The sequence below is a fragment of the Leopardus geoffroyi genome, chromosome C3 (genome assembly GCF_018350155.1).
Source record: "Leopardus geoffroyi isolate Oge1 chromosome C3, O.geoffroyi_Oge1_pat1.0, whole genome shotgun sequence".
Taxonomy (NCBI): domain Eukaryota; kingdom Metazoa; phylum Chordata; class Mammalia; order Carnivora; family Felidae; genus Leopardus; species Leopardus geoffroyi.
This window is the reverse complement of record NC_059338.1, coordinates 12,725,854-12,748,782: the sequence shown is the minus strand read 5'-3', so window position 1 is coordinate 12,748,782 and position 22,929 is coordinate 12,725,854. Positions and strand designations below refer to the sequence as shown.

Below are 22,929 nucleotides of genomic sequence, written 5' to 3'. Positions count from 1 at the left end.
CTGGTTGGGAATATAGGGTCAGAAACATAATTTAAATAAAGAATGGCAAAACAATCATAAGGGTATACACAGGATAGCATATACGTGTGGGTCAGTGAAGGCTTCTAGCAAGAATATAATGGTAAGCTGGTTTAGGAGGATGAGTAGAAGTTATCCTGGCATTTGTGGGTGGACAGGAGGGTGTGGGGCGGGTGTTGCTGCTGCTGGCGTGGAGAATGTGATTCCAAACAAAGAGGGGAGCATGGCAAAAGGAAGGAGGTGAAAAGCAACGCGTGGGGAAATAAGAGCTCGACGGATCCAACGCAATGGGCTTATTCTAACCATCTTCTACAAAGGATATGTATGAGATCTATGAAGACAGGCACTATAATGGTCCATGAGCGTCTTCTGATTCAAATACATCTCCTTAACATAATCTAAGGAGATTTATTTTAATGTAAGATTATATTTCTTTAATTTTATTACCTTTTTGAAGTTTATAAAAACTTAAAGCAGACTGTGGAACAACATGAGCGTTGAACAGCTCAAGCATAAAAGCGTACAGCAAATTACAGATCACTTGTAGATCTAAGAACAACATAGTCCTGGTGGAAATTAGTCAAATTCCTTCTCTGGGGTATCAGTGAGTCCCCCAGCCAAGCTGTCAAGAGAAATTGTTTTGCCGCCATTTCCTTTTTTTCTGGTGCTCACTACCGTCTCCAATCCAACTTGCCTGCGGTCACAATTCTCATTGAACCAAGATGGCTGACCGCTTTCCTCAGAGTGCTCAGTCCTCAATTCTTTATACAACTGTTCCCGGTTTCCATCCTAAAATCCAGGATTTTAGCTTCGACTGCCCTAAAATTTGCAACTGAACATTTACTCTTTTTGCAACTGTTACTCCTGTTCCTCATTTTTTTTTTAATTGCCACAATCCCATATAATCTTGAATCTATAAGAGAAAAACGTCCTTTTAAAATTCAAAGGAGGTCTGTAGTATATTGTCCATATTCCAATGGGTATCTCCGTGGCTTTAGTGAAAAGAAAACACGTTCTGAGTTGAATACTCTCTCCCATTACTCAAATGTCCTTTCTTTAAATATTTCCTCCCTCACTCCCTTCACACTATCGACGTTCCATCGAAGAATATCTTGATTATCCTTACCGCTGAATTGCCTTGAGAATCTACTGTTTAGCTGTTTGGGATCTGCTGTTGTTGGGTCACAAATTCACTTTGAAATGGTTAGCAACGGTATATATAAATGGAAAGCATTATTTATTACATGTAAATCACTTCTTACTTGGTATAATTCTTTGCTTTCCCTCTGCAAAAAAGCACACTTATATTAAAGTTGAATGTGCAAACTTTTTCCTGTAGATCTCGGTGAATAGCTGTATGCTACTCAAGTCATAGGATTCTTGACAACACAACTGAGATTTCAAAAACTTTTGATCTTCTCATGATGTAAAGACCAAATTACTTTGCATTTAATGATTACATGAACTAATGTGCCATAGGATCTGAGACTCTCAGCTTTGAGAGTTTTTCTTAATGTCTGTAAAGGGTAGTGTTATGATGTTTGTAACTTATCTTAAAATACTTCAGCACAAATCAAAATAAGTCCGAAAAAGACAGATACCATATGATTCCACTCATATGTGGAATTTGAGAAACTTAACAGATGGACATAGGGGAAGGGAAGGAAAAAATAAGATAAAGACAGAAGGGGAGGCAAACTGTAAGAGACTCTTAAATACAGAGAACAAACTGAGGATGGCTAGAGGGGTATTGGGTGGGGGATGGGCTAAATGGGTGATGGGAATAAAGGAGGACATTTTTGGGGATGAGCACTGGGTGTCATATGTAAGAGATGAATCACTAGGTTCTACACCTGAAGCCAAGACTACACTGTATGTTAACTTGGAAAAAAAAAAAAAATATATATATATATATATATATATATATTCAGAATACCAATAATGCGTATCAGATTCTCAGAATCAACATTTATAATGACACATGTTATAGTTGGCCCTTATTAGTAAAATTTAAACGTATTGGAAATACATAGATTTGTTGAAATATTTTATTAAGTTAAAGATGTTTAAGCTATGTAGATTAGAAATTGGAGGAAATATTTTGAAATATTTTGAACTCATTCACTGTCTGGTGAACAGTGTATAACAATCTAGCCAGGCCCCAAAACTGAGCACTTAATTAATGAGAAAGCTAGAAAAGAAGTTACAACTGGTTCGAAGGGGACCCCAAAAGTGAGGCAAATATATAAGCCCATCCAGTAGGTAATGCTGAAATGAATTTTCTTAACAGGTGCGAAATTGGTTTCTTCCACTGAAGGAAAGGAAGGCCAGTTGAACCTCCACTAGGCAGAAGTTACTTGCATGTATATAGACAAGTATCATTTCCATTACCATAAGTGTTCTACAGGTTGACTTAGATGAACAGAGTTGTAAAATAGCTCAAAGACAGTAAGGGCAGTAACCCTTTGGATCAAATAATCAAGAGTGGGCTCTTTTCGTCCGACTCTTGATTTTGGCTCAAGTCATGATATTGTGGTTTTGTGAGTTCGAGCCCCACGTGGGGTCTCTGTGCTGACAGTGCAGAGCCTGCTTGAGATTCTCCGTCTCTCTCTGCCCCTCCCCTGCTTGCACTTTCTCTGTCTCTCTCAAAATAAATAAATAAACTTAAAAAAAAAAAAAAAAGAGTGTGCTCTTTTCCACTAAAAGAATCTAGTCATCTTTTGATCTATTTAAAAGTTGCTCACAATTTTTCCTTGCAATAGATCTATCTCCAGCCACTGGTTGTGGATGGATTGCTGGTTGCTGCTAAGAAGGTGATAGAAGTGTGCTTCCGAAATGCTGCCTAGTTCTCCTTGGGCTACATTCTCTTGCTAGATATTTGTCAAAAAACCTAAAAGAAAGACCTGGACCACACTGAGCTCACAGAACAGGTTGTATTGTGCTTGCTCACTCATAAAAACGTGTTTAAAACTGTCTACATCTATCATGAAATTCATCAAAAGCTTTCTTTCATTATAACCTGCGCAAGGATGTAGGGGAATGGTAGCCCTTATCAACCTCAAACATTTTAAGTTATTACCTTCATCTACCAAAAATAACCCAGGAGTTGTGCATATCCAAGTTAACTTAAGGTAACTTTGCAACAACCAGAAATTGGTATCTGTGTTAGACCTTTTCTTTCCTTTGAGAGAGGGTTGTAAACTCTGTTTACTGAAAGTCAAAATTTGTTTCTGTAAAAGATTTTGGCTGACTTGTGATGGATTTTAGCAACTGTGTGAGTCCAGTCTGGCTAGTCACACTTCGCTTGTTGTGTTCTGCCATGGGCGTGACCCACTCAAAGTCAAAAGAACCAGAAAATACAATTTTTAGTCTTCACTCATTTCCACCACGTTCCCCACCCCAGTTGCAGCCTCCAGATGGGAGGACAATGGGAAGAGTTCGAAGGCGGTGTGGACCTTCCGTCTCAGTATCTCCAAGTCAATATTTTCTGCTCTTTTTTAATAAGACTGTATCACTTGACCATAAGATACTTTGGCAGTATCTGCATCAAAATGTAAACACATATGACTGGTGAGTAAGCTAAGTTTGTTGGGCTTATCCAGCGTGGTTACAGAAGAATTACAATTTCCATACACCTCCAAATGAACTCTCAAAAGCAGGCCCTAGTGAAAAGGAGGTAAAACAAAGACTACGACATATGGTTTATCTTTTCAGTAATGACATTCTCGAGTGTAATCCTATACACTTTTTCCCCTTAAATAAAGTCTTGTTTAAAACCAAATGTTTCTCTGTTAACACAGAGTAGGCAAATGAGAGTCCACACGCGGATATTGAGATATTCAGTGGTTTCATGGTTTTGAAAAGATTGAATTAACATGCTGTACTTGTGGCCTCCTGGAGAATAAGGCTGTGCAAAGGGAAAAGTGGTTAAGGACTAGGCTTGTGCCTTCCACATGGACAAGCTCTTTCGGGCCACACTCAATTGCAGAATCAGCATTTTTTTTTTTTTTTTTCCCAGAGAGGATAGAATGGTTGTGCACGGCAACATATCCCATATGCCCACATCATAATGGCATATTTCCCGACCCAAGAAGGAAACCTACCTTAAGATTCTCCTTTTAAGTAAAAGGCTTCCAGAGAGCCCTTTAGATCTCTAAAGTCACTCCAGAGGGAAAACATAGATTTTTTAAAATTTTAATACAGCTGATATGACCAACCAATCATTTACTAATGATCACATTCTAAATATGCCTTCTGCTATTCTGGTGACAAAATGAGGTTACCACGCCTTTCCAAATACTTAAATTTTCTGTTCAGCTCTCAGGGTACATGTTACTCCTCCTAGGGAGCTGGGGAGGATAATCACCTTTTTAAGGTAACTTTATAGGAAATCAGATAGCAACAGGGCAGGAGTCCTGCAGTAGACCAGAGTTTCAGAGACTAGGAGAAAGCCAGATGACATCTAGAGGTCAAAGGAGTGTGGCGGGTACCATGTTTTTGTTTGCTTGGGCTCCATTCAACCTTTCTTCTTTTTTCTTCTGCAGTGAAATCTACACTTTCCAGACTCTTTAGCAATGAAGGCCATGGATACAAATTAGGTTCTACGTTTAGATGCATGCATTTGCCTAAGCTTTGGAGATAAGTAAAAAGAGACGATTTTCCTGCAGATGTTTCTGCTGGAAAACCAGGTGAGAGACGGGACTATCAAGAGGTCATTTTGCTGGCATATGCACGTGTCCAGTGTTGAGTATGAAGTCTCATTGGTATCAAAAGGCGGTTATTGCAGCAGTAGAAGGATCCACAGTGGTGTCGCAGCAGGCTCCACATGCCTTGGCCACAACCATTTATAGTCCCGTGCTGGATCCTTGTCCCCCTGGTCTATCAATCCTTCCATGCCTTTCTGTCTAAAACACCAAGGGTGGCTTGGCTTCCTGTACACCACTTCAACTAATATGGACAAGATCTGTGGTCAACAGGAAATGATCAACCATAGGTTGAGAGCTGAAGTTTCAAAATTGGTAAGTTTTACAATTAGGAAGGAGTTTACGTATCCTCCCTTCAGTCCAAACCTCTTCATTTTCAAGGTGGAAAAGTAAAAGAGGCTACGTGATTTGAGATTAAATGAAGTGAGGCAGTATGATATACATGACAAAACAGAGGCAATGAGTAAGGCATATCTGAGTTTGAATCTTAGAGCTGCCACCAATTCACATGTGACCTTACCTTCCCTGAGCCTTAGTTTTCTTATCTGTAAAATAGGAGTAATCAGGTTGGAACATGGTGGGCTTTCAGTAACTTGTAGGATCTCCCCCTTCTTTTGTTTCTTTATTCTAGGTCACATGATGGGATTGTGTTTGTTTAGAACCCAAGTTTCCTCATCACTAGAAATACAAAGAGAGGTAAGAAGCAAGCTTATGTCCCAGTACACCGTTAGTCTGTGGACAATATAGAGCAGGAAAAATCTGGAAGGCGACACTGAGATCAGGAGAGTGATACAATAGGAAAGAACGGTGGAAGATGGAGATCAAAACTGAAATTGGGATCTGGAAATGTTGCCCCTACCAAAGTAAAATAAATGGAACAAAGGACTCTACTAGGAAAGGTCTGTATTCGTCAGCTCAGGCTGACATAACAAAATACCACTGGCTGGAGTGCCTTAAACAACAGACATTTATCTTCTCACAGTTCTGTGCCTAGAAGTCCCTGCTTAAGATGCAGACCAAATTTGGGTCATTTTGAGAGCTCTCTTCCTATCTTGTAGAGAACTACCTTTTCACTATGTCCTCATGTGGCCTTTCTTTTGTGAATGTGCCTACAGAGAGAAAGCTCTGATGTCTCATCTTCTTCTTATAAAAACACCAGGTTATGGGGCACCTGGGCGACTCCGTTGGTTAAGGGTCCAACTTCAACTCAGGTCATGATCTCACGGTTGTGGGTTCAAGCCCCGCCTCGGGCTCTGTGCTGACAGCTCAGAGCCTGGAGCCTGCTTTGGATTCTGCGTCTCCCTCTCTCTCTCTGCCCCTCCCCCATTCATGCTCTGTCTCTCTCTGTCTCAGAAATAAATAAAACATTAAAAAAATTTTTTAAAAATTAAAAAAAAACTGGTTAGGGTCCACCCTTATGACCTCATTTAACTCAACTACCTCCATAAAATTCCTAGCTTCACATACAGACACACTGAGGGTTGGGGCTTCAACATATGACTTTAGGGGGACACCATTCTATTTGTAACAAGATCCAAGTGACCTGATAGCAAAAACCAACGCAGGCAAGTAGTAGCAGTTCCTGAAGGGAGATGGCAGCTCATGGTCCAGTCAGGAAACTGAGCTGGATCCAGCAGCTGGTGCTGGGAACGTCAGCCTGCTCCACCACAGTGGAGAACAGATCTGAATTTCACAGGAAGGGGGTGAAGGCCAGACATACTTGCCAAGGTTAAATAATACGGACAGAAAGCAAGTCAGACCAGACACTAGCCTCCTTTTAAGTTCTATTCAACCAGGCAGAGACAGAATCTGCCAATATGCTTACACTGTAGCCAACAGTCTTACCAGGAACCTCTTTACCCATTCCCAAGGTTTAAAGATGGTACTTGGAGCTGTCAAAGTGATAGTGTAAGTTCTAGTCTCCTTTGGTCGTTTTGTGCTGTCCTACACTTGTACACATGGAATTCACATGGCCCTTAAACCAGAGGTCACATAATTTGAAGCTCTCATTCCATGCCCCGTGGAAGTCCCAATGGACTCCTAAGAGTTTTGCAGATTCCCAGGGACTTACATTCACCTAGCCATCTCTTCCTCTAGGCATGCCGTGGTGCCTGTCTTTCATGCAACATTGAAACACACACAGACACTTAGCTTTTTTTCTCCATGTCCACAAAAACTTCCAGGAGAACACTGAGCCTGGTTGAAGATTTGAGGGTCATAGGGAAAGGCTTAGGAGTCACATTGCCTCCAGCCATCTCTCCAGCCCACCTGGCCCTCCTTCTGGGAATCCCTACACCCCACCCCTTGTTATGCAAAACAGTTCAGCTCTCCTTAGCAACTTCTCCCAAACTTGAATGCCCAAACCCACACACATGTTGACTTCGGAATCCAAAACAAACAGATCCAGAGTAGATTAAGGAGTTTACTTAAAAACATAAAATCTAATAAAAAGTGAAACCGTAAAATAAACAATCGTTTATAAATAAACCAGGCTAGTGATCTTAGAGATAATGAAACACTCCTCATCCTGGGTTGGTTGCATCTAATGGTACAATTAAAAGCAGGGGTGAAATCAATTCAACTATCTTAGCCATCAAGAAGAAAAGAAATGAGTCAATTAGGCTAATGAGAACCATTTTCATCAGTGCAATAAATTGAAGTAGTCATTAAATATCACTGAAAATAGTTCTGACATGTTTCTCCTTCAACCTCTCCCTATCTTTTTTTTTTTCTTCTCACTTATTCATTTAGTCAGCGTCTATGAGTGTGCACCTACTGTGTGCTGGGCCCTGTTGTAGACACTGTGTGTGTAGCAGAGAGTAAAACATAGGAGGATAGAAGAGCTAGGCCGAAGAGATAGATAATGAACATGTAAACAGATGCATAAAATAAGGTCACATAATGGTCAGTATTCGAAAGAAAATAAAGCAGGGTAATAAAGAGACTAACTGGGATAGGCTGGGTCAAGCTGGTACGATAGGGAAGGCCCTCTGAAGATAACTCTGTTGAACAACCGTCTTCTTAATTAGCGAAAAAACAAAAGAAAAAAGAAAAAAAAAAAAGCCTTGCAGAAGAGAATTCCAAAGCCCACGAAGGTGAGAAACAGCAAGGAGGCCAGTGGAAGGAACAGGATAAAAAGGAGGAGATAAGAGGTGACCACAGGGCCCAGATCACCTGGAGTCTTGTGAATCACGGTAAGGAGTGTGGATTTTCTTACCATCCAACACTACCATATTTCCAACCATTTGTTAAACACCTTTTGGCAGAACCAGAAATAGACCTACATAGTTCTTTTTTTGTTTTTTTAATTCGCTGGAATATGGAGTTAAATAATAAGATACAATTAAGCAGTGATTTAAATGTTAAAAGCCTAAAGCCTTTGTCTCATGAATTTTTACATGCCAGGGTGCACAGTATGCCATCAGAGTCCTTGCACTGCTTATTGCCATCTGCTCCTGCAAAAATCTTTCTATAAACAAGCAAAGAAATCCTTGCAATACTGTGCCCCAGGCTCCTCATTTCAGACCACAGCTGAACTTAAGCGCTCAGGAAATTTTCATTGTCTTTGAAAACCAGGAAGAGAACCACTCCAGATTTTTCTTTCTCACTAGGTTCTTGGGATGACTCTGAGGAGAGTGCATGTGATTTTTGGAAACTGTAATTTTTTCCAGCCCCTAGAGATGGGGAGGAAGAGTCAACGGGGTGCCAGAAAAGCGAGCTGAAACAAATTATGTGGGGGGCTGAAGAGAAAACCCACCATGTGATGAAATATTCTCTCTCTCTTTTTTAATTTATGAAAAGCACTTACTTGCATGTTCCACACCCATCTCCCATGGGGCTTTCTGGTCCACTCAACCGCATCACTTAAGAATTAATTTTTTTCTCCATAGCCAAGACTATTAAGACAGCGAGACGCAGATCGGCATCTTTGTTGCATTGGTTCAGATGGAGTTCCCTCCAGAATGTTCTGCCTCCTTCCTTCCTTCCTTCCAACATAATTCTAAGTAATACCCATCCACCCCAATTTTGATCTTATCCATTTACCAGGACTTAGAGATTCGGAGCAACAGCTGAAATGAAGAAACCAGCTCAAAGACGAAATTTTTCAGGGAACCTCCCCCAGGCTCTGCTCCTAAATAGAACAGTGTCTTAATCTCACAGTCTGGGTATAGTTTTAAATAATGTGAGAAAACCAACCTATTGTGAGATCCTAGCCAATCACTTACTCTCTCTGGATCTCGGTTTGTCCACATGTAAGACAATGATTAAATAGGAGAGGGGAAAAAGCAACATGAACTAGGATGCTCACTGGAGCATTAAATATAACAGTGAAAAATTAGAGGCAATTCAACCTCCAAAATGCTAACATCATCATAGTATTTTACTGGATTTCGTTAATAATAAAAACAACTAGAATTCGTGTATGTATAAGACTTGGGCAAGTACGTTGCCTCATTTGTAAGCAGCCTAACAAAAAACAGACCAACTTACAATTTTTACTTATCTCTATTTTACAGATGAGAAAACTAAGGCTGAAAAATAGGTTAAGTGATTGGTGTTAAGTCCCAGAGGTGGCACAGGACCAAGCACCTATTGAGACCCCACACGGAAGGAGGTGACGGTCACGGAGTTGGGACTCAGGCAGGCTTGGTTTTGAGCAGCAGCTCACCATCTTTTGAAAGCTGTTCACCCGGACGGGCCTCAGTTTTGCCATCAGCAGAACGGGCTAGTGGGTGTGTGATCGAACAGGAGAACATAGGTAGAACGCGGTGCCTGGTAGGTAGTTGATAAAATAAACCCTATTTCTCTTTTTTTTCTCTTTTAACTATTAATTCCACAGCCTTTCTACTAAACACCACGTTACCACTACCATCACTGGAACTAGTTACCAGTTAATTCTGCCTCCTCTTATTCTGCTGGTCAGGGGCGGTGATTCTCCACAGGCCGCCAACTTCATTGCCAGCCCCTGGCCTAGGGCCACCCACAGCCAGCAGAGAGGGAAAGCGGCCTTTCCCCTGGCACCAGTTTTGTTCCTTCTTTCCTTCCCACCGACCTCTGAATTCCTGCTTGCCTCTTCAAATCTCTGGCACTGGGACGCCTGAGTGGCTCAGTCAGTTGAGCTCCTGACTTCAGCTCAGGTCATGAGCTCCCAGCTCACGGGTTTGAGCCCCGCCTCGGCCTCTGTGCTGACACCTCAGAGCCTGGCCCCTGCTTTGGATTCTGTGTCTCCAGTCTCTCTCTCTGCCCCTCCCCGGCTCATGCTCTGTTTCCCTCTCTCTCTCTCTCTCTCAAAAAATGAATAAACATTAAAAAAAAAAAAAAAGTGGTTTTAAATAAATAAATAAATCTATGGCCCTCGTGGACTCTTCTGTTGGGCTCCCTGTGTCAGAAAACAATGTGAATATTTTTGCGTTTTTACACATTCTGGGCTTTCTGGGTACTCGGGGTTAAAGGATGAGTGAAGGGCAACCGAGACTTGGAAGTTAAAGGTAATCGGTCACCCGCAGAGCTTTGCGGAGTCATCTCCCCTGGAGCCATTTGTTCACATTCCGAAGGGTTGTAACACCTTCCAGTCTCTCCTCAGAGGTGTGTTTACTTTACAGAGCAAAGGTTTCTGACCTTCTCTCGGGAAGACAGGAAAGACAGCTGGGCAGTTTCTCCTCTGTGAGCCCCAAGATCCATAATTTCAGGGACTCTCTGCTGGGCTATAGACACCCTCGCCGTTTCATACATTTGGCCGATGGCTGCCTTTATCATGTCACCCTCAGGGGGACATGGGGCATGGAAGACTGGTGCCAACATATTCCATAAGTAAATATTCAGTCTGCCTCTGATCCAGAAACCTGTGTTTAGCGTAAGGATAAATAAAATAAATATAACTATAAAATATTACCTCCTTGGCGTGGCTTCTTCTCCATCGAGGCCCGAAATACATTTCAGGCCCTTTCCCACTTGGTTGCACCTGGGTCACTGTCATCTGAAGAGTCACCCTAAATGAATGCATAGGAAAATTTAATTCGGTACCAGTTCTGATGCTGATCAGATAGAATTAAATGGAAAAGAGGAATATAAATAGGCTCATCTTGGGAATCAGATTTAAAACCCTCAACAGAACCCCAAACTTCATTTAGGAAAGATGGGGAAACCTTAAAAGTCAGAGGAAATTAAAGGGTGAGAGACTCACCAAACTCACCAGTTACTGTTAAACATAACATCACAACACAGCAGTGAATTATTTTCAACTAAGCAAAAAGAATGCAAAATGATCTCTCAGATCATCCACGTATTTATTCTTTTGCCAGAGGAAAGGAGCTTCCAACAAAACCATGGCTCCAGCATCAGAGGGTTTGTAGACAACAGGAGAGCTGTGCTGTTTGCACCCCTGTATCTGGTCTGTCCAGACGGTGACAACAAAAACACCTCCTCAATCCAGTTACGACCCAAATCTTCAGGTTTTGGCAGCCTTCTCCTGCATGGCTGCCTTATAGCGACCTTCGTGAGCCAAATCGATCTTCATTCAGAAGCACACAGGAAGTCAGTCTCAGTGGGGTTTGGTCAGAGACTTTTGTGCACTCTGCAAAGTGTCCTGGACCCAGGTTGTCACCAGATCGGCTGAGTGAATACAAATGAGCCACCTCCGCAAAAACAGCGGTGAGTGAAACTTGAGTCAGCCTGTGACTGATCCCCGGCTCCGATGAATTCCATGAGTTCGAGTTCCCAACACAGCTTTGCCCTCAGACTTTAGACTTCGGGTGCCCTCAGGGCAATGCTTGGTTGTCCAGTTGTACAAAGCCTCGGGGGATCCTGCTACTTAGCTGTGTGACTGCTTTCCAGATCCAAAGCGCAGCCTTCGGCCCTGCTGGCATCTCTTTGCAATCCACTCTATCTGGTCCCACTTCTTCCTGCTAAATCCAATCAGTTCAGCATTTGACAAAAGTGAAAACACGAAAAAGCTGGTTTCTGTTATCATCTCAAAGGTAGATTTATTCTATGACTTTGGACAAATCATTCAACCATTCTGATCTCTGTTCTTTTAAAACATAAGTAGCCAGCATGGATTGTCAGCACATAGCTATCCATGTTTCCAGGGATAGCGTTCAGTAAACTATGAAAACCCTCTGGAAGCGTTACTTTATACAAAACAGGCAAATTCCAACCTTAGGGAGGTTAATCCCTTCGTAAAATAGCATAAAAATACAGAGACACTAAGTTTCAAGAGGATGGAATTTGACTCTAGCTAGATTGTTCTGCCTTAAACCTCAGCCAATGTAAGGAGCCAAAAAAAAAAAAAAAAATCTTCAAAATCTTAATAATTAAATGCATTTGGATAAGACAGTGGCAAAACCAACTTCCTGAACAATGGAAATTATATCTGCCTCTAACGGCTTTACTCTGTTTGCAAGAGGACCTGAAAACTACCAGGGCGAAACCATTTCACGGCCTTAAGTGACCAGTGTGCCAATATATCATGTTTGCTGTTTTTCATTTTCTGAGAAGCCACACAAAAGATCAGTGTCCTGCCATTTTGAAATATTAACGGGACTGAAAATATCTATTAATCTGATTTACCCGAAGAGGCTTTCAGATGATAGGGATGATCATTTTTGCCCCTGAAGTTGAGTAGTTTGGTGACAGTGAGAAGTCGGGCTGATTATTTCTATCTTATCTGATTCTGTCATGACTGTAGAGTTAGTTGGCTTCTGCTGGGGGTTTGGCATCCTGGGAAACTGACCTCTTGGCTCCGGGGCTGTGAAATCACAGAAGCCTGTGGGTTCCACCCAGCTTTCTTAGAAGGAATATTTAAGCAGTTCTACTCTTTGCTGGGTAAGAAGTTACGGAGAACAGTTTACGTACCAAACTGGTAACAAGCATGGTCTCTGTCCTGTAATCTATAGAGTCCTGCACCCAGCTTCAGTGATTAAGTCAGTTTCGCTTTTAAAGTAGACAGCACCAAGATAATCCCATTTGCTTCTATCGGTCCAGGAAGAGTATGTTGTGTTTAAGCACAGTGCAAGGCTCTTTTATTTGCTGTTTTATAGGCCTAACATTCCCTTCCCACCCAGAATGGCCAGTTAATATACCAGGGCTAAATGTTTGGAGAATTACTCTACCATATGGAAGGTAGCAAATGAAGAACATAAAAAGCAAAAAGATCAATGCCCTGGTGGATAGTGGTCTCAAATTCACTCATTATTCATACGAATGTAAGAAACACAGGGAACAGGAGAAGGTCAGTGGGGTCCATGGAGGCCATTCCTTTCCAATATGCTCTTTTTTTCTTGGGCAGCATCTAATTGCTTCTGTGCTGCTATGGTTGGGCCTGGAATACTGTTCCAAGTATTTATTATCCTCAAGAAAAATTGTTCCTGGTGTCTGTTCTGTATGTAGGTTGTTGAGTTTCAAGTTGTTGGCAAACGAGGTCTTAGGCAGAGACGGTCTTCAGAAGAGCTTCATGCTGCTTCCCCGGAGGTTCTGTCCCTCTTGGAAAGAGGAAAGGCTACTTTAACCCCAATGTTTGTTTATCATTTTCCGTGGGAGGTGTGCTACTGGAAAATGGTGGCAGGTAGGGGGTGGTCAAGGGGGATAGACATTTTTCAGTTAACAACTCAAGAAACAACAGATGTTGGAGAGGATGTGGAAAAAGGGGAACCCTTTTGCGCTACTGGTGGGAATGCAAGCTGGTGCAGCCACTCTGGAAAACGGTCTGGAGGCTCCTCAAAAAACTAAAAATAGAACTACCCTATGACCCAGCAATTGCACTTCTAGGTATTTATCCAAGGGATACAAAAATGCTGATTCGAAGGAGCACATGCACCCCATGTTTATAGTAGGGCTATCAACAATAGCCGAATTATGGAAAGAGCCCAAATGTCCATCAACTGACGAATGGATAAAGATGTGGTATATAGATACAATGGAATATTACTTGGCGATCAGAAAGAATGAAATCTTGCCATTTGCAACAACACGGATGGAACTAAGTGTATTATGCTAAGCAAAATAGGCCAGTCAGAGAAAGACAAATATGATAGGATTTCAATCATATGTGGAATTTAAGAAACAAAACAGGTAAACATAGGGAAAGGGAAGTAAACATAAGATAAAAACAGAGAGGGAGAAAAAACATAACAGATTCTTAAATACAGAGGACAAACTGAAGGTTGCTGGAGAAGTGTTGGGTGGAGGGATGGGCTAAATGGGGGAGGGGCATTAAGGAGGGCACTTGTCAAGATGAGCACCAGGTGTTATATGTAAGTGAGGAATCACTGAATTCTATTTCTGAAGAAAAAATAAAGAAGATGGAAAAAGAAAAGAAAACATTTCCTGGTTCTCAGGAAAATAGAAAGGCATAAAATGACCTAGGAGTTACCTCCTTTGCAATTATTAAAGTCCTTCCTTCCTTCCTCCCTCCCTTCTTTCCTTCCTTCCTTCTTTCCTTCCTTCCTACCTACATTCCTTTTTCCTTTTTCCTTTTTCCTTTTATTTTTTTTTTATTTGTTTATTTTTTTTTTTTTTTTATCCAGAGCCCACTAGAATAAAGGTGCCTTACATGGGAAATCATTATTTTACCCTGGTTCTCCTTGTTCTGGGAAAATTTCCAATGTCTTCAGAATAGCTATTGGCCTTCACCGGCATACGCCTTCAGAGGTCTGCGGTGCTAACCCTCGTGAGCCCCTCAACTTCTTGACGCCAAATGCCTAGGAAATGTTATAGGTCTCCTTCTAACTACACTTAAAGATTTTCATACTAATATATTAGTCCTTAAAAGATGGATAAGAGCCGCGTATTCTTTGTCTATGTAAGTAGAATTACTAATACTCTGGGATCTCTAGTATCTTCATTCGACTCCTAAGAGTTTCTGGAGGCTTCGTACCCTGGTATACGCAAGGCAATTGAATGATCAGACAAAAGGATCTTTCTTTTCTAAAAATTTCAGTCCATCAAGTAATGAAATGATGCATTTGGGCTGGAATTCTCTCCTTCCTAGGACTGAACATTAATCATCCAATGAGCTGCTCTGTTCTATCCTCAAAGCAAGGTTTGGTCCATCTAGAGCACGATTCTCACACATGAGAGCTAGAAAACTTTTGACCACTCCGGGCTGCCTGAAAAACAGGATGGAGTTTTCAAGGAGGGCTATTCATTACCTCACAGATCCTACGGTATGTCTGCCTTGGGTTTATTAGTTCAGTGAAATTTTGATGGATTTTAAAATATATATAAATAACTGTAGTAAAAAGCCTGTGTACCTTTCACCCGCACATGAACTGAGGAAACTAATAGGCACAAGAGCTATGAACACAAACACACCCAACTGGCTTTGTTTGGCGGGATGGTGATTTCACTCTTGGAAGCCCTGCTACTCTTGGATATGCTTTATTTTTTTTTTCTTCTAATATAATCTCACATTCAAAAAGGTAAAGCAGAATGGCTTCTCATTAAGGTATGCCTCTAAAAATACTTACAAAAAGAGAAAGCACCTTAGGTTAGAAATGAGACACAGAAATCTCAGTCAAGGCAAAATGGAGAGATGTATGAATTTCCTAATGAATTTTATCCCGATAACCTTGACCACGTAAAGAGTGTTAAGTATATTTGTTGACACCGTGATCTCAGACACTCAAGATAGCAAAAGCAGGACGTGTAAAGGAAGCTTAAAAGTAACAAGAAGGGGCCCCTGGGTGGCGCAGTCGGTTAAGCGTCCGACTTCAGCCAGGTCACAATCTTGCGGTCCGTGAGTTCGAGCCCCGCGTCGGGCTCTGGGCTGATGGCTCAGAGCCTGGAGCCTGTTTCCGATTCTGTGTCTCCCTCTCTCTCTGCCCCTCCCCCGTTCATGCTCTGTCTCTCTCTGTTCCAAAAATAAATAAACGTTGAAAAAAAAAAATTAAAAAAAAAAAAAAGTAACAAGAAATGAGGAGGAGTGAATAACAAAGAAAATTAAGGGAAGTGAGAAATGAGAAGCTTCTGCCAATACTAAGGAGTTAACAGTTCCCTAGATTCAGGCTCTATTAATCCATGCCCTAAACTTGGCGGGGGAGGGATGAGTTGTATGAACTACCTTAACTTTCTAGACCTTGTGGCTGATTCAGAATAAGACTTATTATCTCTAATGAGTGGGTGCTGGCAAAACCTGGGAGACTCGCGAGTTCAACCCCCACATTCTACAGATGAAGAAATTATGACTCCGAGAAGTAAAGGAACTTTCAAGGATCTCCCAGCTGGTCAGCAGGAGAAATGGAGCTAAATTCCAGATCTGTGTCCTCTCCCATTCTTATTTCCACTCAGCTTCCTTCCTGATTTTGGCTGGGCCCTTCTAATCACTCATTGTGCGTACACCCGTCCTCTTCACCCTCCATTCCACGCCCCCAACACACACACACACACACACACACACACACACACACACTTGCACTTCTGCTGTATGCTTGTGCAATGAGTTCTCCATCAGTTAGGACGGGCTGGCGGAAAATAACAAGGAACGTATGTTGCAGCCCAATGTTTACACACTGAACGCGAATGCAGTGTAAATGGCGGTCTGGCACCCCTGGCCGTTACAGATGCCTTAATGTGACCTTTGGGAAAGTCCTGATGGAATTTACCAATTTTCTTCTCCCTGAATCCACCAAATCATTGCACAACACAAGTCCAGCCGTGCAATCCCACCCTGTGAAAGCGAGGAGCTGTGGGGCTGGTGGCATTTCCCAGTGGATTCATTTGTCCAGGCGATCCTGCTGCTGTCACCTCAACTGGGAAACAGCCATTTGTTTTTGTTAGCATTTTTGGAGTCAGGAGGCTTCTTCCATGACACGTGACAGATACATAAGCCCCTTGGTTCAAACACTTCACCTCCTGGGCGCTAACATTCCCCACCCACACCCCCACCCTCTGAGGCCTTCATCCCCACACTCCACCCTCTGTTTCCACCCTTGGCTTAATGACGAACCCCACTAACGTATTGTAAAAGGCCAAATGAAATAGCCAAAAAAAAAAAATCTTTCATTCTAAAAAAAATTTTAAGGGGGCCCATGTGATGTGAAGTGCCTCTCCCTCACATGCACATTGTTGTCACTGACAAGCCATGAGAGGAATTTGAGTTTTGAGCTGTTTTCTGAGTGTAAGGATGGATTTAGGCATTTGGAACTGGATGGGGGGGGGGGGCACCCATAGTGGGGGGGGGGAGGTGGAATGCTATCCCTCCTTAAAATATTGAATGATAGAAGAGCAAAAATTCTGACCAAGAATTAGAAAGACATCACGACTGGTATATGGAAGGTTAAACTTTGGCTTAAGACAAAGAACTTTCTGACGAAATAGACTAGTACACTCTGCTATTTCAGTGGAGGTCAGAAGACCACCTATGCAGATGCTCCTATCAGGAATTCTCGGGAAAAGGCTGGACCAGACACTCTGAATCCGCCACAGCTCTCCACACCTGCAGCTACAGAAGCCCCTCTGATGGTAGGTTGAGAACAGAATGTGATGTGGGCTTGGAAAGGATCACAGAAGCTGACGGACATAGGGGTTAAAAATGGACCCATTTGGGGTGCCTGGGTGGCTCAGTAGGTTGAGCGTCCGACTTCAGCTCAGGTCATGATCTCGCAGTTCGTGAGTTCGAGCTCCGCGTCACGCTCTGTGCTGACAGCTCAGAGCCTGGAGCCTGCTTCAGATTCTGTATCTCCCTCTCTTTCTCTGCCCCTCCCCTGCTCATGCTCTATCTCTCTCTGTCTCTCAAAACTGAATAAACGTTAAAAAAAAAATGGACCCATTAGCAGGCTATTCTGACCAACTACGGGGTGATTCTGCAACTCACAGTGTGTGCTGTAGCCAGTAAACCCTTCAAAGACCTTCTATAATGAACACAAAGAATATTTTATAAATATCACACCCAAAATTTATTTAACTTTTCAGATGCACGAGCAGACTTGAAAAGTGTGTCCCCTTAGGTAACATAAGCAGCAACTTTTAACATAAAATTGAGGAAATAATAGCCCCTACTTCTTAGAGGGTATGAGGTTTGAATGAAGTGAGGCATGAAAACCACTGGACAGATCTCCAAGCACACTTAGTAATTAATAAATGCTAGCTGTTTGTCTTACTTGCAGTCAGTATTGCTTTTCTCAGTAAGCGACTTCTTAATAGATATCACCTAGGTAGATAATCCACACTAGGTCAGAAGGGTCCCAATCCGGGGTTTGCAGAGCCCTAATGCGTGGTCTGTGCCACACCACCTGGCCTGCGGTGCTGTGCAGAGTGACTGCTCATGCCTGCAGCACGTTGGCATCTTGGCGTGGTGTATACGTGTAGAAGGAAGTCACAATGAAAGCGAGTCCTCAAAAGGCTCCATTTTTCTGAGAAAGTGAATAAAACCTGATGAAGGTAGAATGAAAGGGGCAAGTAGAAAGAACTGGGTCAAGAGAGACTTGGTACACAGATCTGTGTGTGTGACTGATTTAGTGGGTTAGGGTTGCCTTGCGACTCCTTGGGATTTTCCAGCTGGCTCGAGGGAGTAGAGAACTTAGGGCCAAACATTTGGTGAGTTTCCTAATGAAAGAGATTAAACAACAGCCACTCTGGCTTTTCGTACGCAGAGCCATGTTAGCTGAACTCCAGAAAGGGAAGAAACTCTTACTCTGTTCTACGTTCGTAGGTGTATAGGCCCAGACGGAGGTGAGCACCCCCAGAGATCTCATGTTACCGCTCTGTCCCTTCACCGCCATAACAAAACCTGCAACATACACTGAGAGAGACTCTTAAAAAATGACTTCTGTAAAGGAAGCAAGAGAAACATATTACCCCGCAAAAGCAAAGGCACAAATGCCCAGAGGCTAATGGGTCAATGGCCCAGAGGCTAGCTCCCAGCCGGAACACAAGATCGATGAACTGGAAAGCTGAGACTCTGACAGGACTCAGGACTCAACTCACACTCATTCGATGGCAAGATCCAATTTGGGATCAACGTAGCTAACTAACCACCCAGCAGAGGTCTCTGTTCCAGGGACAAGCCTGGCAGTGACCCCCTGTGTTTGTTCAACTAAAGTCTGCACAGAGGAAGCGGAAAAGATAAGGTACCAAAGCGCGATCGTTCCTGGACATTCATTTTTAGGAACTGTCTGGGACATCCAGTTGTGATGTCCTTAGACATAGACGAGTTAAAATGGTCTCTGGCTACCTTGACTCACAGGTCATGAATTCCACTTCACCCAGAATAAAAAAAAACTGCCCACCACACACAAAATCATGATTTTGACACAAATGATCCAATGGAAACCACAGAGCATGTGGTAACTTTTTAGTGGCATATCCTACAACTAGGATACTGGCAGTTCCTGGGAGTCTCAGCATTTTAATGTAGTGATGAAATGGGGCATATGGCAGGCAGAGCTCTAAGATGGTTGCCAAAGTTCCTGCCCCCCACCCCCCCCCAGTGTATATGTCTCATATAATTCTTTTGCCTTGATGATGGACAGGACACGTGAATATGATGGGTTAATCATGCCCTTCATCAGATGACTTTCTCTAAATTCCCATTGTGAGATTAGAGAGACACTTTCCTCCTGGCAGAAGTACGTTGAAGAAGAAAAAGTATATTGAAGAAGTACATTGCCATGTGGAGAGAAGACCGTGGCTAGGACCTAAGAGAGGCTTTCAGTCTCTAACAACGCCTGGCCAACACCAAACAAGACAACGAGACGTCATTTCCTACAGCCACAAGGAAATAAATGCTGCCGACAGCATGAATGAGCTTGGATGAGCTTGGATGAATGAACTTGGAAAAGAACTCTGAGGTCCAGAGAGAACACATCCCAACCACCACCTTGATTTCAGCCCTGTGAGACCCAGAGCAGATGACTTAGTTAAACCTACATGGACTCCTGACCCTGGACACAGAGAGACGATAAGTACGTCATTTTAAACTGTTCAGTTTATGACAATTTGTTACAAAGCAACAGAAAACTAATACATAGCCCCAGTGGAGTGGCATTATGTCCTCATTTATCAACTGTGTGACCTCAAGCAGGTTAAAGAATTCTTCCAGGCCCCCCACTTTGTCATTTCTAAAAAAGTGAATTATTGACATATCTGTTCCATTGTTCTCATGTTTAAAGCAAAGATTAAGAGAGATGTTATCTGCAAAAGACATTATTTTTGACACCATAAAGTACTAATCAAGTAATTGGTAATACTCAGTGAAAATCTGTGAGGTAAATGAAAATGCAGAGGTCATGATGGGCTAAAGGCAGAACCATAATCTCTGACTCCAGCCTTTCAAGACAGGGCGGGAGATGAGAGTCCCTACTCCTGTGACTTAGCTCCAAAGCAAATGCCAAAGGAGGTTTGGGTTCATCCAGCAGAAGGTGTAAACATGGGGAAATTCCCTCTTTGGTGGAAACTGCCAGAGCTCACGCTGCAAACCATCTACTTATCCATGTTGTATATATTTATGTTACTGTGCCAAGTACTAGGTAGGCACTGTGGGTAAGGAGGCAAACAAGGCTCAGCATCTCTTTTTGAAGGCAGTTAAAGTACATAGGAAGACACAAATAAGAGATGAACGGTTACAAAGAGGGTGAAAATGTTATATTGGGTCATATATTGTTATATTGGGTCGTAAATGTTATATTGGGTGAGCACAGAGGAGCCCAGAGAGGAGGAGCCCCTGACTGTCATGGGGATATACAGGAAGGTGTCTCAGAGAAAGGCAGCCTTGAGTTGATTAGTAAAGGACAATTAGGGGTAATTAAACAGGTGAGTTTGGCAGGATATTGGGGAAGAGGCATTTTATGGGAAACGGTTGTGTTACAGATAGAGGCTAAAAACACGATCCTTTTAGGGACAAGCACATTAGTGGCAGCTGGCTTTATAAAAGGAAACATGGGGGACTCCTGGGTGGCTCAGTCAGTTAAGCATCCAACTTCAGCTCAGGTCATGATCTCATGGTTCATGGGTTCAAACCCCGCATCAGGCTCTGTACTGTGAGCTTAGAGCCTGGAGACTACTTTGGATTCTGTGTCTCCCTCTCTCTCTGCTCCTCCCCCACTCATGCTCTGTCTCTCAAAAATAAATAAATGTTAAAAAATTATAAAAGAGAACATGAAGCTACATGACAAAATATAGAGTTTAGAATTAGAGAAAGACCAGACCGTGAAAGATCATACGTGCTTTGCTCAAGAGTTTGATATTTATTCTAAAGATGATAGGGAGTTTGGTGCTTTGAAACAGACTGGCATTTCAAACTTGGGCAGCAGTGTAGGTAATGGATTAGAAAAAAGAAAGAATCCACCTTGAAGGTAATTTGAGAAATCTAGGTAAGAAAAGATAAAGACAACATCAGTGCAGATTAACGGAGGGGATGAATTAAGAGCCAGAAAGAAAGTAGTACTTGTAGGACCCAGTAGGCCAGCGTGAATCTAGCTGAGAAAGATACCGTGATTGAAGCCAAGGTTTCTAGCATGAGAAACTGGATAATGGCAAGATTCATGAGTACACCAGCTCTCATCCTTCTAGAAGGCAGACAATTTAGGTAAGGGCTTCAAGAATTTCCCAAAGCTTGCCAGAAAGTTGGAGAAAGATATTATTAATACAGCCATGTAATTTATGTCCTAGATCCACTGAGGCCAAACATTACCCAGGAATATTTTCTCACTAATAAAAGAGTGGCTGAGGCAGCAAAAGTCCTTCCTGTGATTAGGACAAGGCAGTAGTGATTATGTGTCCCCTAATGCCTGGAATGGTTGTGCATATAGATGCTCAATAAGTATATCATGGGACAATTTCTTGATGGGTGTGTCCCATCAAGCATTTGGAAGGCAGAATCTGGCATTTGTTGACTGGCTGGATTCTTGGCTGAGGAATTTAAGGTAACCATGCTTAGCTCAGCACATATGTGCACTTTAAAAAGGAGAATCATAAAGTATCTCATATAACAAAAGAAATTTTAGTCTCCAGAAGTGACTCTTGCAGTAAAGGAGGTAAGAGTGGCCAGAGCTCGCCAGGATTGTCAACACTTTTTTAAATTCAGCTTTTAGAACCACGTCATTCAAAATGATGTTTTCAATTATTCCTGCTTTCAAATTGAATTTGGCTTGAAAATAGATATACCATACCACTTTTAGTGCGAACACCCCGTAAAAAGCACTGAGAAGGTGGAATCGATTTTTAGATGGTGCACGAGACCTTATATTCGCCAGATCACACCGGTCCTTTTAAAACATATCTCAAGTTGGTCTTCTGCTGGGGAGCATCGCTTCATTATTATTGATCTCACTCCAGTCCACCAGCACTACCCTGAATCCACCTATCTCAGTGTTCATTGTTGTGGTTTTTGTATTTATCTGTCCCCATGCCTATTTTTGACCCAATATGTTATCTCTTCTGTCTGTTAGATTGTGCCCAACTTCATTCTTTACTAAGTGCCCTCAAAACACGATATGCTCCTATCATCATGGCTAATCACCTAATCTTTGTTTATTATTATTCAAGCAATACACAAACAGACTGAACAACTGTAACCAGAAAGATGTTATTTTTTTTTTATAACTTTCTTCTTTGCCTCTCCTCTAGGAACTGACAGTTGCCTTCTTTTTTTTTTTTTTTTTTTTTTTTTTTTTCCTTTCTTCTCCATGAGAGTAAAAGGAGGGAAATGCAGTAACAGAAATCTTGGATTTGGAATCGCAGAGTTCAAATTCCCATTAGAGAGGATGGCCTCAGCTGGGCAAAATAAGAGCGCAGAGAAGGGCAGCCCGGGGGTGTTATGGGAAAGACAGCTGAGAGGAAGCCCTGCAGCCATCAATGAAAGTCCAAAGAGTGAGGATGAATACAGGAGGAAGAGTAGCTAGGGTAAGACCTAGGTCAGACCCAAGGTAAGAGAGATTTGAGGAAATGGTGAACAACAGTGAGTTACTGCAGTTAAAGAGCGATCTCCATTGCAGCTCATGCTTTTACATGGTTCCCAGATCTTTGTGGCCAATGGAGGTAGGTGGAGGTGACCCAGCAGAAAAACACAGGGAGAGCATCTCGACTCCATGCGACTGTGGGAATCATGCAACCCAGAATAACCAGGAGTTTATTTTCTGCCTAGCAAGTGAAGAAACATAGGCTGTGATCTCTTACAGAAGTCTGTTTGTGATTTTTCTCACTTTACTATAACCCTATTTTGGTCACACTCAACTCAAGCCAGCCAGCATGTGCTTTTCTCCAAAATCACTAC

The 22,929-nt window shown here is 42.3% G+C and overlaps 1 protein-coding gene across 1 annotated transcript in view; it reads left to right on the top strand.

Moving 5' to 3' along the window:
• LOC123585961 overlaps positions 1 to 22,929 on the top strand; it is a 33,779-nt gene that overhangs the window by 5,567 nt on the left and 5,283 nt on the right. Inside the window, exons 3-6 of the mRNA XM_045454734.1 lie at positions 7,751 to 7,915; positions 11,556 to 11,698; positions 13,110 to 13,234; positions 17,060 to 17,180. Of these exons, the coding sequence (XP_045310690.1) occupies positions 7,751 to 7,915; positions 11,556 to 11,698; positions 13,110 to 13,234; positions 17,060 to 17,180 (554 nt within the window). The remainder of the gene's footprint in view (positions 1 to 7,750; positions 7,916 to 11,555; positions 11,699 to 13,109; positions 13,235 to 17,059; positions 17,181 to 22,929) is intronic.